This window comes from Corvus cornix, chromosome Z (genome assembly GCF_000738735.6).
Source record: "Corvus cornix cornix isolate S_Up_H32 chromosome Z, ASM73873v5, whole genome shotgun sequence".
Classification (NCBI taxonomy): domain Eukaryota; kingdom Metazoa; phylum Chordata; class Aves; order Passeriformes; family Corvidae; genus Corvus; species Corvus cornix.
In genome coordinates, this window is record NC_046357.1 from 57,230,924 (window position 1) to 57,246,950 (window position 16,027).

The 16,027-nt window shown below is 41.9% G+C and overlaps 1 protein-coding gene across 2 annotated transcripts; it reads left to right on the forward strand.

Moving 5' to 3' along the window:
• The first annotated feature begins 1,996 nt into the window (after positions 1-1,996).
• On the forward strand, positions 1,997-15,976 carry PLIN2 (perilipin 2). Of its 2 annotated transcripts, XM_039567038.1 has the most exons (9): positions 1,998-2,107; positions 4,188-4,244; positions 4,325-4,520; positions 5,171-5,253; positions 5,760-6,045; positions 6,371-6,555; positions 7,298-7,432; positions 8,098-8,388; positions 14,725-15,976. In XM_039567038.1, the coding sequence occupies exons 2-9, from the start codon at positions 4,215-4,217 to the stop codon at positions 14,857-14,859; spliced, it is 1,341 nt and encodes a 446-aa protein (XP_039422972.1). In that variant the 5' UTR covers positions 1,998-2,107; positions 4,188-4,214; the 3' UTR covers positions 14,860-15,976. The 2 variants fall into 2 exon arrangements, with proteins under 2 accessions (XP_039422973.1, XP_039422972.1); XM_039567039.1 differs by lacking the exon at positions 14,725-15,976 and having other exon boundaries at positions 1,997-2,107; positions 8,098-11,096.
• Positions 15,977-16,027: the final 51 nt, after the last annotated feature.

The following is a 16,027-nucleotide window of genomic DNA, read 5'->3' on the forward strand; positions in this document are numbered from 1 at the left end:
CTCAGTCCCCCATTTTTTTAATTCCCAAGATATCCCTCCAGCTGTGAGGCCAGGTGAAGGTCCCTGTGTCAGATCAGGTTAGTACACTAGCACACTAGCTGTCAGTCAGCCTTAAATCTGCATATCAGACTACACCTGTTCCTAAAGGAATATTAGCAGACTACTCAGGTCCCTTAGGACTTAGCACTGCTCTCCCCTTTGCCCTTTCTGTCACCTTGTTAGGGAACAGCTGATATCCTGGTCTCACAAGTGGAAGTACCTGTCACCAGCTGAAATGGTTGGTCAGGGCCTTGATGGCATGGACAGGGCTTACTGTCCCTGCCCAGCCTTCCCTAGAGTCTCCCACATCCTGCCATTTCAGCTTGCCAGGGCTGCCAGCCACTGCCCCAGTGATGCCACAGCAGAGTCGCTCTCTGGCTCCCCTGAGCCCTGCAGGGCCCAGGGGTTGATGTTCCAGCAGCTCCTCCACTTGGCTGTACTAAGATCGTAAGGAAAGCTGAAGGACCCATGTTATCTATTGCTGCTATCTCTGTCAGAGCTGTGTTACAGGGCTAGGAGGCTGAAACCTGAGGTGTTCCGTATCATGAAGGATATTATAATGAGCTTAAAAGAGATGCACCAAAGGATAGGTATGTTTATTGTCTGATCCATTATCTCATATCTTTAATTTTTTTTTTGTGCAGTTAAGGATAGGTAGGTGGACTTACATGCTAAAATGTTTAAATGGACTTGGATGGGTGAATGTGCTGATGTGTTACTGTGCTACTTCTTGAAAGAATGAAACTTCTTTCATTAGATGCATTAAGTGACTTTAAACGTTGTCCTTACCTCGAGGAAGGGTAGGGTATACTATTACTGCCCACCTCTTTTAGCAATGGCTGGTGTGTCATGCTTTTGTTACTACTGTCTACCATAGTTACTACTGTTACTACTGCTTTTCTTGATGCTGTCCTGCCTTCCTCTTCTTTAGCCTTGACAGAAACCACACCGCTGCTTTCTCTGTTTAATGATATTTGAGGAATTTGGTCCATTCAATGGATGCCATGTCATCCTCTCCCTCCCCCTGCCTTCTCCCCATCTGACTGCCCCTGTAACCAAGGCAATGTTCTCAAGAGGCGAGTTTCTAGATTTTCTAAACTACAGATAAGCCTCTCCAAGTTTATAAAATACAGAAGAGCACCTAGTTGTGAAGAAAAACATGACCATAATCTACATTCTTAGCCCGCCAAGGACTGTCAAAGGGTTGACACTGTCTCTAGTTACTGCATTCTGGCAGAGTATGTCACTGGGCTATGTGAGTCTCAGGTGTTTCTGTACTAGAAATAATGGTGCTACTTACTAGTAAATAAATCCCTGCAACAGTCTAGAATTCCCAGCAGAGATGCCACTGACAAAGGGGGTTAATTAATTTTGTGGTAGCCGTGGGTACGCTGAGTGGTTTACGCTTGAGAAGCCACGACTGGGAAAAGAAACAGAGAGCTCTCAGATGACCGCAATGTAACGAAGAGTGGAGTGCCTGTAAACGTTTGGTATGCATGCTAGCAGAGGCGTAATAAATCTGTTCAAAGAAGTGAAAAATTCTGGTTTGTTCCATTTTTTCTGCTCTGCGGTCAGGGGAAGTTTAGGTTGGATATCAGGCAAAGGTTTTTCACCCCGAGGGTGGTTGGACACTGAAACAGGCTCCCCAGGAAAGTGATCACAGCACCAGCCTGAAAAGAGTTCAAGAAGCATTTGGACATCGCTCTCAAGCACATGGTGCGACTCTTGGGGATGGTGCTGTGAAGGGCCAGGAATTGGACTCGATGATCCTTGTGCGTCCCTTCCAACTCAGCATATTCTGTGCCTTAGTGAACCGGCCTTCCGCAAGACCAGTTGCACACGAGCGCCCTTCCTTAAGACGTCCACGAGCAGGGCTCTGCCCTCCCGCTGACCGGCGCTGGGGTCAGTACGTGTCCGGCCCCGCCCCGCGGCGGCGGTGACGCGCGGTGGCGGTGACGCCCCATAAATAGCGGGGCGAGGCCGGCGCTCCCCACTCAGCGGCGGCGGCGCCCGTGCCCGCGACCCTGCCCCTGCTCCAGTCGGCGGCGGCTCCGGTTCCTCCTCCCAGGTGAGTACGGCCGGCCCAGTGCCCCGGCGCGGCCCTCGGCGCCGCGGGAGGGCCGGGCGCCTGCCCGCCCTGCGGGGCTGACTCCGCAATATGGTGGAGTCCGGCGGCGAAGCGGGCGGGGGCTGCGGCCCGGTGTGCGGCACTGACCGCCGGGCCGCCCCCGCTGCCCCCGGCCCCGCGGGCCCTGCCGCCCGCCGTGTTTCGGTGGGCTGCCCGAGGTTCTCCCGGGACCAGAAGGTCCCGAGAGCCTCGTCGGCCCCCGGGAGCGGCGTTAGAATGCCCCATCCCGGAAGCGGCCCGTGGAGGCACTGGGAAAGCGGGGCACCTTCCTGCCTTGGGTACCGCGGCGGGGCAGAACGGGCGCCGCGGCTGTTGTGCGTGGCTCATCGCGCTGCTTTCTTTCACTTCTTTCCATAGCGAGGGGGAGAGTAGGAATGAAGTCTGTGACGTAGCCTATGTGCTTTCTTCTTCAGAATCTCTTGCTGTCTCTGAAGTACGCTTGGACTTGGACTCCAGGCGTCTCACTCACCCGCTCCAGAAGATCCGACTTTTGCTAGGGCTGAACCAATTCAAGCGGTCTCTGAAACCGTGCAAGATTCTAGTTATCTTCCTTGTCTTTAAGAGCAGGAGTAGCTTCATAGGCTAGCTGCGCTGGTTTATTGACTAAAATTCAAATGTATGGGCTGTGTGGATGGATCTTATGAGACACACTACGAATATTGAATAATCCTTAAAGTGATGGCCCTTCTTCCTTCAGCGGCCAGATTCTGTGCCGTTAGCCTCTTCTCCTGTTCTGTAGGATGCTTTTCAGTTCATAGTGAAATTCAGTAGTACTCCAAGTGATCTGACTTGTGACGCTGTGCGAGAAACATAGTGTGTTCCTGTGGGTATTTAAATTCTTGTTAAATGAAAGGAAAACTTCCTTGTTACCGCTGTAACCCTTGTCTGTTACTTTTCTTGCTTGTGTGCTCCCTGTACAGTGGTTAATCTCATTACAGGCATTACTTTATGGCATGTGTATATTAATATGTGCAAATATGCCTGCAAAATGCTAACAAGATGCCTTTGTTCTTGTTCCCTGTTACGTAATGGGAAAAAGTTTTACTTTGCCTCAGACGGAATATTAACACGTTCCTTTTTTGCTGTCATACATATGAGACAGAAAACTGCTGTTGGCTCTTTGACAAACCCAGCAGAAGGCCTTGTAAACCACCATCCTTTTGATGACAGACTCAGTTTACCTTTTTGTTGCCTTCATTTATGCAGATTCTTCTAGAACTTAAGCGTTATGTGAAACCATTAATGGAAAAAGTGCTTCTTGCAGATTTAGTTCAGTCTGTCAGTTCAGTCAGTGCATAGGACTGACAGTGTGCTTCAGTGTGTTCTCCTTATGTGGTACTGCAATACCCTGCTCCTTCTATAGGCTTCATGTGGGGAGAGCTGTTAGTATTTTCTCCATTCGAATACGTGTTGGAATGCATGTTGAGTACTGTACATTTGTTGAATGACCAATGTTTTTGCAACTTGTTTCAGTGGGGAATGTGTAATAATTTAGTCTAAGTTAGCATAAAGGAGATTTATTTTCTGCAGTGGGGAAATCCGATGTTCTCTGTGTTACAGGAATGCTAACTTTTTAGCAAGCAGAACAGAGTGAGCCTTAGGTGGGCTCCCTAGAAGATCTAATCTGATTAAAGCTATTGGTGGTGGGTTCTTTGTCTGGCTTGGACATCTTAAACTAGATTTTTAGTGACTTGCAGGCTGGCTTTTGTTTGTCCTGGCTCAACAGATAAGTCCAAGTATGTCTTAACTCTTCTAGAAAAATAAATGACTCCACCATCTGGTTATTCATCAATGAACTGCTTTACTGTAAAGCCTGTCTCATGCATGTGCTGTACCTGCATTGCCTAAACCAAGTTTTTGGTTTGTAAATTGTTACAATAAAATCTAATTCTTTTATGCATGAGTGTGAATATCCTGATCCCATTAAGTGGGGTGGATCACAAGAAGATTGTTGGTTTCAAAGTTTGGTGCTTAGATGAAGCAGATATGATGCCATAACTCAGATATGCTTCTTTCACAGGCTGTGTAAGATTCAAGACCTGAAAAAATGGCATTGGCAGCAACTGATCCACAGCAGGTATGTCTGAGTTAATCCCATAATTTCTTTATCTATATCAGAAAAATAGGAGTCAACTAACGCCTTTCTCTTTTAAACAGAACATTGTATCGAGAGTTGCCAACCTTCCTTTGGTGAGCTCCACCTATGATATGGTATCCACAGCTTACATCACCACAAAGGATAACCATCCTTATCTGAAGTCAGTATGTGAGATAGCAGAGAAAGGAGTGAAGACAATTACATCGGTAGCCATGACAAGTGCTATGCCCATCATTCAGAAGCTGGAACCACAAAGTAAGGCAAAGATGAAGCTGTTGATAGCTTTAGTTCAACTGATTGTTTTACATATCCAAATGCACGTGTGGTTTAACATGGTCATGCTGGTCTGGAATGCTGTTTTGGGTTGCTGACTGAACCTGTTGCCTGGCTTGTTGCATAACTGATTACAGATTGATAAGACTTAAAAAAAAAAAAAAAATCCAGAGTGAAAGCAGATTCTGGCTTTCATAATACTAAATTGATTGATGACTTGATACGTGAGATGATTACACAATCTCTTGCTCAACATCCTCCTCACCTTTCACCTGGTTTCAAATGCTACTGTTGTATTTTCTTGCACTGAGAACTGGTTAAATTTGGAAGCTGTGTCACAAGGCTGTTGTAACCTGAAACCTGGTTTCAAAGAATGACAGAGGGCCAGGTGTTTTCTACCAGTTGCTTGTAAATTATCAAATGAATTTTCTCTGCCTAAAAGTGAGGATTTTTTTTCTGGCACTGTAAATCTGCCTTGTTCTTTGGCTTTGCTGCCTCAAATCTCACTGAGAAGAGAAGGAAACTACTTTAAGGGTGTTGCATGAGTTCTTTTTCTAGAGGAATTTTCAGTTTGAGTTGTTTTACTTGGGGAAAAAAGTAATTAAAACCAACTCTTGTAATTTCTTTTATAGTTGTAGTTGCCAACAACTATGCTTGTATAGGTCTAGACAAAATTGAAGAGAGACTGCCTATACTGAATCAACCCACTGACAAGGTAAGTTTATGCATTTATGTATGCTAAGCAGAAGAGCCATACACTCTTCTTTTCTATTATCACTAAAACCCTGGAGAGGCAGATTTCAAAAACCTGGGCCTGAAGGATAGCTTGGAAGCAATGAGAAAGTCAAAGGTGTATCTGTGGAACTGTTTGTTGCCTTTGGGAGACCATTAAGCTTTTTTTAATTATTATTTTAAATTGCCCACCACTTGACCAACATCTTTCTATGAGTGCAGTTCACTGGTGGGTGTCTTTTAAAACTTGAGTCTTTGTCTCTTTCCTGGTCAGTGTGAAGTGCCTGGATTACATTCACTGAAGTTTTTTGAGTTGAAGGCTACATAGCAGTCATAGTCTTTTTTTTCCTCTTGTGCATATTTTTTCAGAGCAAAATTTCTCCTAGATAACCAATCTCATACGAACTTTAGCAGAAATTTATTATTTCCTGGATTATGTAGCTCTCACTAGTTAATATTTTTAGTAAATCCATGTATGTCTTATGGCAGGTTGTTGCCAATGCCAAGGATGCAGTTGTTGGAGCCAGAGAAGCTGTAACAACCACTGTGACTGGTGCCAAGGAAACTGTTGCTCACACGATCACTGGAGTTGTGGGCAAGACTAAAGAAGCAGTGCAAGACAGCGTAGAAATGACCAAGTCAGTTGTCAATGGCAGCATTAACACTGTCCTGGGAAGTCGTGTGGTGCAGATGGTGAGCAGTGGAGTGGACAGTGCTCTCACGAAATCCGAGACCCTTGTAGACCAGTATCTCCCACTTACAGAAGCAGAACTAGGTAAGACCAATTCAAGGTGTGATTTTGTTGGAATGCTTATATTGGAGAGAAGCAAGCAATCATCCATTTATTGCTTACTCATAGTGGGGAAGGGGGCATGTGCTTTCCAAACTGCCTTTTGCCTTGCTGGTTGTAATAGCAGCGTCTTCACAAGGAAGCAGAATGAAAGTAAGGATTTCTCTGTAAAGTGGTCTATCAGCCTACCCATGGTGCTAAAGGACTACTCAGCAAGCCTAGTATTCAGCTGTTACTAGGCAGATAGAATTGTCTCAGACCTCTTAAGTTTTCCTCCAGTGATCAATTTGCTTCCTTTCTAAATACCTAGAGAGGGAAGCTGCAAACGTTGAAGGTTTTGAAGTTGGAGTCCAAAAGCCAAGCTACTATGTTAGACTAGGATCCCTGTCTTCGAAGGTCCGCACACGTGCCTACCAACAAGCCTTAAACAAAGTTAGAGATGCTAAACAGAAAAGCCAGGAGACAATCTCTCAGCTCCACTGCACTGTTAGTCTGGTAAGTTTAAGCTTTCACTTGATATATAAAAAGCATGTGTTGGCATTGTTTTAGAGTGAAGAAAACAGCCAGAAGAGTCACAGGAAAACTGTGATTGCTCTCTGACTAAATGCATATTTTAAATACAAAGCATTTGCTGTTAAGAGATTTTCATCACAATTCAGGAGAGTTCTAAATCAGGCTAAGCTCTGAACTAATGAGCAATTGCTTGTAACTGCAAGCACTTCAGAAACAGAAGTGACGTATTTATTCCTGTTTTGTAGTGCTGGTTTTGACACATACCGCACTCAGTGAAGAAAGTGTCATGCAATTTAGAAACACATCAGTCCTTTAAGTCCTTTTTATTAGTAAAATTTCAAATTCTTTTGGGTTTTGCTCTCTTGCTGCTTCTATCTCTGAGCATTTCTGGTACTTCAACAGTCTTATCCTAGCAACATACTTTCATGTACATGACAGACTGCACATAGAGTCATGGCCTTCTATACACTTTCAGTTCCTCCTGTAGGATGCCAGTGGGGGAGGGGGAAATAGTTGAGGCAGAGGGGAGCACTACATAACATCTTAAAACTGCTTCCAGTTTTCAATTCTTTGAAGAGACTAAACACACTCTTATACTCCCCAAAGTTGTTTATACTGAATTAATGAAGTATGTTAAAAGGAGGTTATGAAACAGTCAAGGTAGAGTAGCCCTAAGAAAGTGTTGGGACTCTTGGCTCTACTTCCTTATTTGGGTGTATTTCAGATCGAGTATGCCAGAAAGAATGTGAATAGTGCCAATAAGAAGCTTCTTGGTGCTCAGGAAAAGCTTTATCAATCCTGGGTAGAATGGAAGAAAAATACAGGCCAAAATGATGGTGATGATCTGCGTAGTGCTGAGGTAAGTAGATGTACACCAAAAATAAATGGATTGTATCCCATCAAGGTAATGGCAAACTAACAGTCCCTGAAGTGTGCAACAGACAAGCTTATGTGCAAATGTGGAATCTGGATGCTGAAGGTCAGGGCAGCTGGCTTCTGAAAAGTAGGGGACCTGAACTCTTAAATGAGCCTATTTCCTGCAAACACTCTTCAAAGACCCATTGTGGTCTCTTGAGAATGCTCATCTTGTTTAGCATGTGAACCTGTGTTGGGATATCTGTATGTAGGTTAGCTAGAAACCATTTATCTGATGTGTCCAGACCAGAAGTAATGATTTGTCAGCAGTCTTAGTCACAAGACTCACTGCGTCCTACATGTAGCTTTTGGGAATGGTTAGTTGATTAGAATGTACTTACCTGCTGTGACTTGTTATCCAGAGTTGAAGCAAGAATCTGCTTGACTGTTACTCGGTAGAAGCTATCAATGTTTCTTTTCACAAAGTACTTGAGTGTTGAAGAAATATCAAGTACTTTTATGACTTTGACTTAAAACTTGGTTTATTATCTGCTATAGCTTTGTTTCACTCACATCCCCCTTACTTTGCTTCTTTATGTATCTTGAACAACGTAAAGCTGCTGCAGTCATAAAAAGATACTAATGTGCCATTATGTTTCTTCGTTCTAGCACATTGAGTCAAGAACTCTAGCTATTGCACGGAGCCTCACTCAGCAGCTTCAGACCACCTGCCTCACACTGGTCTCAAGCCTACAGGGGCTGCCACAGAATGTGCAGGATCAGGTTTACAGTGTTGGGTCAGTGGCAGGTGATGTCTACCAGAGCTTTCGGTCAGCATCCTCCTTCCAAGAATTATCAGACAGCTTTATTGCAGCTAGCAAAGGACAGCTGAAGAAAATGAAGGAGTCTCTGGATGATGTGATGGATTATCTTGTTAACAACACACCGCTCAACTGGCTGGTAGGTCCCTTTTACCTACAACTGCCTGGCATTCAGCATGCTGAAAGCAAAGGTGAAGGGGAGGAAAGTCCCAGCCAGAAAGACAAACAGCCTGAACACACTACTGAATAAACTGCATAGCATGCATGTACTCTGCTGACTGACCAAACAAGTGGCCTTACTATGTGCCGCTTTCAAAAATACCCATTTTCACAATTTTTTGGTGAAAAATCCATAAATACAGGAATAGGGGAATCTACAGGCCTGGACACTGTTACACATGGGCTGTATTGTCCTGTGTAGTTAAGCCACTCTTAAAAATTCCAATTAGGCTCAAGTGCCTGAGTATTGGCAGCTTACAGTTGTCAAGATGCCCTGTTTGTCTGTCAAGCACCTCACAATGGTTCAGTGGTATTAATACCACTAGTCTAAATGAAACCCACCTTTGATTTGTTGCTTAATCTTTACCAGAATGATATAAAGGCCTTACATACTATGAAATGCATTAAAAAGCTGTACAGTCTAGCTATGTACACTTAAATGCTATGTTTGCTGCAGATCACACATTTGATAATTACGAATCTGAGTATCAGATTCTATTGCTACACAATTCATGACAAAAGTTCTGTGAGTGCAGAATGCCAAAGCTGAAAGTGGGGTTTCTGAATGAGTCAGCAGGAGTTAAATGCTGTGACAGTGTTAACATTAACTGTATGAACTTAACTATTGTATAACACAGTAACTTGACCACAGAATCATAGAGTATCTCAAGCTGGAACGGACCCATAAGCATCATCAAGTTCGACTCCTGCTGCTTGCAGGAGTACCTAAAAACTCAACCATATGACTAAGAGCATCATCTAGATGCTCCACGAACACTGTTCCAGTGACTGACCAAATAATTATCAACAGATTTTTTTCATATGCAGTATAAAGGCAAGATTCATGCTGTTTGTACCCAGGTGCCTGCTGTTGTGTGTGTGTGTTTTTGTAGCCATCATTTTGTAACTCATTTTTGTATGTTAGTAATAAATGCTTTAGTAGCCAAAGCCTGTCTCCTTTGTTTTAAAACAATCTAACTTGCTCTTCTGTGACTCCCTCAGACTGGGTCCAGCAGAAAGCAAGCTTGACATGCAAATGAAGTAGATGTGCACTGAAAATGTTTGTGTATGTATTGATAGATAGATAAGATACTGCTGCAGCATTTCCTTCCTTTTGAATTTCTGTGTATCCATCCACTGAGTCTTAGCTTTACTGCTGCTTTTGTTGATCCTTGCTGTTTTCACCTTTAAAGATGACCTAAGCTGTGAGCTGCTGGATGCTCTAATATTGAAAAGAGATGGATATGGACAAAAGAACCCTCTCCTCCTTTCACAGTAGGTGTTGTGTGTCCATGACATGGCCATCTACCTGCTTTGTCTTCTGACTCCCTATAAACAGTATTTACTTCTCAGCTGCATCACCAGTTTTAACTTAACTTTATTTATCCTCTTGAACTTGAGTGACAAATGTACATTAACACTCAACTACTTGGGTGGAGTTGTTCTTAGTAAATCCTGTGAACCCCTCCACTGGAAAAGAATTAGTCACTAAGAAATAAGCTTTCTTGGTTTAGAGCTGTCCAGGTAAGTTGCATCTTTTTTTCTGATGCATGCCCTATACAACTTTGGGTTGCAATCATCTAGTGTAGCAATGCCAGCCACCATTTTCAAAGAGGTCACCAAATGCAGTTCAAAGAAAGCTTATCAAATAGTGACACATTGCTACATGGAGCAATACCTCCACCTGGCATGATGTAGGCACTAAAGCAAATTACATGTCCAGCCTTCTAATGTGAGAGGGATAGCTGTTAGGTCAGGGTTGGCCTAGAAGTGTGAGGAAGACTGTTTTAAGCACAGTATTAAATAAAACTATAACAAAACAGGATTACAGATAAAGATTCTGTAACTCCCAGCTTTAAATACTCACTTTCTATAAGGGAGGTGTTTAATATGAAATTAACATGAGGTGGTGAGACTCCTTTTCAGCCAGAGCCTGAGTTAAGACTTAGGGAGACAGAGTGCTTCCAGGAATTAATTTCTTTTTGCATTTAGTTTAACTATTGCAAGGTCCAGCAAGAATATCCTTTTTATCTCCATTCATAATAATGCTTGTAGAGTGCATCCACTGTTGCAGATGTGCTCAGGAACCAAATGGAACTAATTAGGTGTGGGGGCACTGGGCTGTTCAAAGAAGGGAATTCCCATTTTTCTAGGTGTGTTTTAAAGTCTAACTGCTCTGGGACTGCATTCTGAGGTGATCAATCAAATAAGATATTTGAACTTTACAATGTCTTTTAAGGACTGAGAAATAAGCAGCATCATGTGGTATCAGTGCAGGAGCAGTACATTGTGTCTGTTCTGTCTTGTGTTACTGGTTTTACCCTTGCATGGCTGTCCAGCTTTACTAAACCTCAGCAAGCAGCTGAAGTAGAAAGCAAGGAAAACTTGTTACCAGCCTTGACCTTCAAAGCCCTTCTCCCTTAACCATGCACTGTTGGGTGGCTTCTGTTGAAAAGTTACTTGGACTTCGGGCAGTTGACCTGTATCTGGTGACTGCAAGCAGAACAAGGCCTGGTTAAATGCCTTCCTAATGATTGGGCTCCTGTGTCATGCTGTTGTGATAGATACTTGTTTTGTTGGATGCTGCCCACCCTCCAAGTTTTTAAGTTTCTATCCACACACACACAACCCCCCAATTCCCCCTCCCCCACCCCCCCATCGATCAGAATTAGGAACCCTTCGGCAGTGGAGGAGAGGGCTGAATAACAGCAAATTGTTATGTTCCTGATTTATTACATAGAATATAATTCTCTGATTAGTATTATTAGACTCTGCTAATAAGGAGAGCACTGAATGTTTAAACTGATTTGCAACTGTACTTGCATGGTAATTTAGCATCTTATTGCAGGTAATTTAACATAGCATATTCCCACACTCCAGTCTTAACTGCAGCTGTACAGACAGAACTTGGTATTTTTTTCTACTGCAGCTAGAGAGAGTGACTATTAATATGTCCACTGGAGGCAAGAATGATGCCTTCCAAAGCCTTGGTTTTTTGCCACTTGTTTTTGACTGAAGCTGAGGTGCTTCCTCACAAAAAAAGAAGGGAAACCTGAGATACTGCCATCTTACCTGTTAATTGCATTTATTAAAGAGCTCAGCTGCACTGCACGGAAGCTTGTTTCCTCTTAGTCCAAAATCATGTTTGAGGGATATAGCTTGGGCTAGAAAGCTGTGAGGTTTCTCTGGAACTTTTTAAAAAAGGCAAGAGCAGATGTGTTGAAAATTATAGGAAGTAGATTCAACTATTTTCAGCAAGGCAGGTAAACTAGATGAAATGGGAGAATGTCAAAGGCTGCATAGTCACACAAAACCTGGTATGGTAAAGGTTAGAATACTAACATAATCATCACTTGTAAGGTTATTTAGGATTTATTTAGAATTCAGAAAATTACTTTTTCTCTTTTAGAGATCATGCAAAAATTTTTCATTCTAATTGACACATCCTCTTCCCAGGTGTATTTAACAGAGAACTATTATTGTATCATTGCTGATAATCGTTTTTTACGAAAGCTTTCAATATAAGCATTTGTAAATAGCTCCATATGGTATGCAAGTTTTGCAAACATATTTATAGCATTGGTCAAAGCCAAATTACAAGATTTGTATAAGGACTGGAGTTGTAGCTAGTTTGCCTCAATCTAAAGAAAGGTGTAAAGCTTTTGAAATTCAAAATTATATTCAATATTCAAGATTAATATTTTTGCAATAATCTTTTCCAGAATTCAACTTAGGGTAATATTTTATAGCTAGTAAAATAGGTGAAAGGATTTGGGAACAACTGATGAGTTATTTCTCATTATTTAAAAAAAGCAGTAAATACCACCAAAAAACTTCTTTTAAACCATCTAATTAAAAAGAGGAAACAGAACCAAAGTTATTTTTAAGCATGATTGGTTAGTAATTTGCGTGATCAGAGAGTCTTACATGCAGCATCTTGCTGGAGGTATTGTGCACAGTGTTTTGTTAAATTAATTTCATTTATTGCCAATTCATGGCAATTGTATTTCTTTTAGATAATACAGTCCCTGATGACTAGAAATAAGCGCTTGTTCTGAAAGTTCAGAAAACGAGAACGTTGTGTCAAAATTCTAGGGGCTGAGTTCTAAAAACTTAGCAAGAAAAAAATGGATTAAAGTTGTTGGTATTGACATTAACATTTGTATATGAAGCCAGCAAAGTGCCAAAGTATTTATTTTCACCATTCTATGTACGGATGTTGCAAGTATTATATCTTCGTAACTGATTTACTGAATCATACAGAGAAATTGTATGAAGAAGAGTTATATCTGGCCCTACTCTTTTATTGCAAGAACTGATAGGAAGTTGAAACAAAGCAATGCATCAACTGTGAAAAGTGATGTGGAAGCAAAGGTCCTGTATGTAAGCAGTCCCATAATACCAAGGGCTTTGCATTGTTTTAGTTAGACTGGTGCAAATGTCAGAATATGTGATTCTAATACAATTTACCACGGTGATTCATTCTGACATCCAGTCTGTTTTACTCATGCTGAGATACACTCCAATTTGAAGTTTTTCATGGCTAGCAAAATCTTACGTTAAAGGAGTTAGATTCTTCTACTGCATGCATTAGGGAGATGAAGAAAACAGAAACTTACATTTTGAGCAATTACTCTGGTGTCACTAAGAACAAAACAGATAAGACTAATAAAAGCCTCTTAAACATATGATAGAGAAAATTGTCTCTGGTGAGACACACTTACTGAACGTGGTTGTGTCCTGGTCAGTGCAAATAAATTTTAACCATCCATTTGGGCACATTCTTAAAAACTGCATATGGACTACTTAGTCGTGTTAGGATACCTGTATTTGTACTGCAGTATGAAATACAGGATTATGTGCTGATAATGGGAAAACTTGTTGCTTTCTCTAAGTACAGTAGTGAGAGTTTTAGGAAAACTGCCATAAGCAGAAAGATGCAAGATAATTGTTGCTGGTAGAAAGATGTGTTTCCCGCATTCCTAGTGCCTTTTGGTTTTTTGGGAAACAAAAATTACTGATCTTATTTTGATCAAGCTTAAGTTCTCAAAGTGGTCCATGCATTTCATGGTATTCGCAGTAGTGCCTAGTTAGTCACATGCTGCTTAAGTTCTTCTAAAGATCAGTTTTAATTAATAATTAGTATCTCAAAGTTCCCCAGTGTCCAATGACTACCTACTTTGGAGGAAACTAAATTAACATGCAGTGCTTCCGTGCTGTGTACAACCTGGTAGCTGAAGCAGTAGTCTGTTTATTTGGTATATTGTCCGCCCTTCTTACATGTCTTCATAGCAGGCAAAGCATAGGTTTTCCTTCCTACTGTCTTTCATTAAAGTAAGTCATAAGGTGTTTTGCAGTTAGGGAATGGATTAAAAATTAAGCTCAGTCCGTGTTGAGCTTAAGTTACAGAAATGCCTACAATTTGCTGTTGCTTTGAACATGTAGAACCAAAGTCCTGTAAAAATGTAGCAGTAGTTATTTGCTGATATTGTGTCTGGCTCCAAGTATGTCACATCACCAACGTTAACCATAAATCAAACTACAGATGTGAGTATTTTTCACTTGTAACAAAAAACTTTTGGTTATGAGCAAATTGCCTAATGATATCCCATTTTTCAGAATTGCCTACCTAAGTAATCTAAGTCCTACTAAGGGGACTTAAGGATTGGGACTTAAGCTCGTAAGTGTCTTAGCCAACATTTTTAGAAGTCTGTAACATCCATGTATCCACTGATGTCTCTCTGGCAATTCCTGAAGCCTTGTGCTGCTTTGCAGTGCAGAATGCTATACATGCAGTTAAAACAAAGGCCAAAGTGAAATGACAGTTCCAGGTATTTGTTTCCTCAGGAAAGGTTTGATGCTGTAGGCAGGCAGAGCAACACAGCAATCCATACCAATCTCCTAAGGACAGATTACTTTGTACAGGCCATTGCTTTTGTGAAAAGAAGAAAGGCAAAATTAGTTTACAAACCTCCATTCTTTATTTTCCAGTCACCAGTTTCACTACTAAGTTCAGCTCTTTTCGACCTCTGCTATAAAATCCTGCCTTCTAAGCAAGTGATTTCCATCGTGTGTAGTATTTGGTCTGTCTTAATGCTTCGTGTTTCCTATATGTCTGAGCAGATTTCACTCTGTAATCAGGATGCTGGCTCTGATTTCTAGAGGTGCTGAGCATCTCTGTGTCCTCAGTGAAGGAGTACTGCACAAATTTGTTCAGTTTTACTTTTAAATTGATTGAAATTTCATTCCTACACAGGTTCCAGATTTCACTATTACAGACCTGTCTTCAGAGTCAGATGATGTTCCAGACATTTTGGATTTGGATGAAGAGGATCAACAGGACTTTTCACGCACAAATGGCCCTTACACTACAGGGCAAAGAGCTGAATAGAGAAGCATAAAAATGTCTTTTTGATACAATGTACCTTTGCCATGTTTAATTTAGATTTCTCCTTTTTAAAGATGAACCTGCCTAGCTTAGGGATTATGGGGATATTTTTTTTTAAAAAGGAGTACTGTTTCACTTAGCTGCATCAAAAATCTGGGTTTTTCAATGTAAGGAATGCACGCTACATTAATTGGTTAGCATGGGTGTCAAGCTCCCATTCTACAAGCCAGGTATAGCCTAACCAGTGTATCCAATTAATCTAATCTTTGTCGATTATTTGTTCTCCTGGGGTAGCAGCCATGAGAACACCCCAGTGCTTTGCATAAAGGGCTGCCAACAAAAGGAGTTGATGAGGATTTGCCCACAAAATTTCCCCTTTCAGTCTACATGAAAAGCAGTGCTGCATCTACCTCTTTGCTGCTGGGAGGGCTAAGAGACTTTGTCTATCTCAGATTTCCTCAGGTTCTTTTGTTAGGCTCTGCACCTACAGAGCTTAGACGCTTAGAGCTTTCCTTTGGCAAGAGTGTTTTATGCACAAAAGGACTTCCTTTCTCTCCACATGCCTTCTGTGTGCAAATATTTTGGCCGACGCTATGCTATCAATTGTGGCGCCTGAGACTAAAAGGAGGTAAATGCTACAATATTAAAGTGTTCCGGGAATAAGGAAGCATTTAAAAAAGAAAGGGGAAGAGACTGTAAAAAGAAAGGAAAAATAGAGAGTATAAACTTCGGACAAAAGAAAATTTGATAAAAAAAGAGGTGATTGAATGTAAGGACAGTTGTGGTGACAGTGATTTTAAAAAAATGTTTAAATAAAATCTTAATCAGTTATTTGCTAAGGGCTGCTGAGTCCGCATTTGCTCGCACACAGTAACTTCTCTAGGAGTTGGAGAGAGTGGGAACAGAACTGGAGGCGGGTTTGTTAACATTTCTTTCCGAGGGCCAGGCTGAGCTGCTGTCGCAGAGACGTCTCCGTGTCGTCGGTGTGACTGCAGCGGGGTCACGGGGAGCGGCGGCACAGCGCTCTGCCCCGGCCGCCCTCATCCTGGGACACCTGCCGCTGGGAGGGCCTGGAAGTCTGGTCACTGAAATGCCTTGGAATAAAAGTTTGAACCGCACAGCCTGCTTACCGGTGCAAATTTTTCTTGTTTGGTTTGTTTTTTTGGCTTGG

Excerpts from the sequence above, each read along its gene's own strand:
- PLIN2 (XM_039567038.1), top strand. The coding sequence starts at position 4,215 with ATGGCATTGGCAGCAACTGATCCACAGCAG. Across the intron at positions 7,433-8,097 it reads ATGATCTGCGTAGTGCTGAG|CACATTGAGTCAAGAACTCT; the intron begins GTAAGTAGATGT and ends TCTTCGTTCTAG. Across the intron at positions 8,389-14,724 it reads ACACACCGCTCAACTGGCTG|GTTCCAGATTTCACTATTAC; the intron begins GTAGGTCCCTTT and ends ATTCCTACACAG.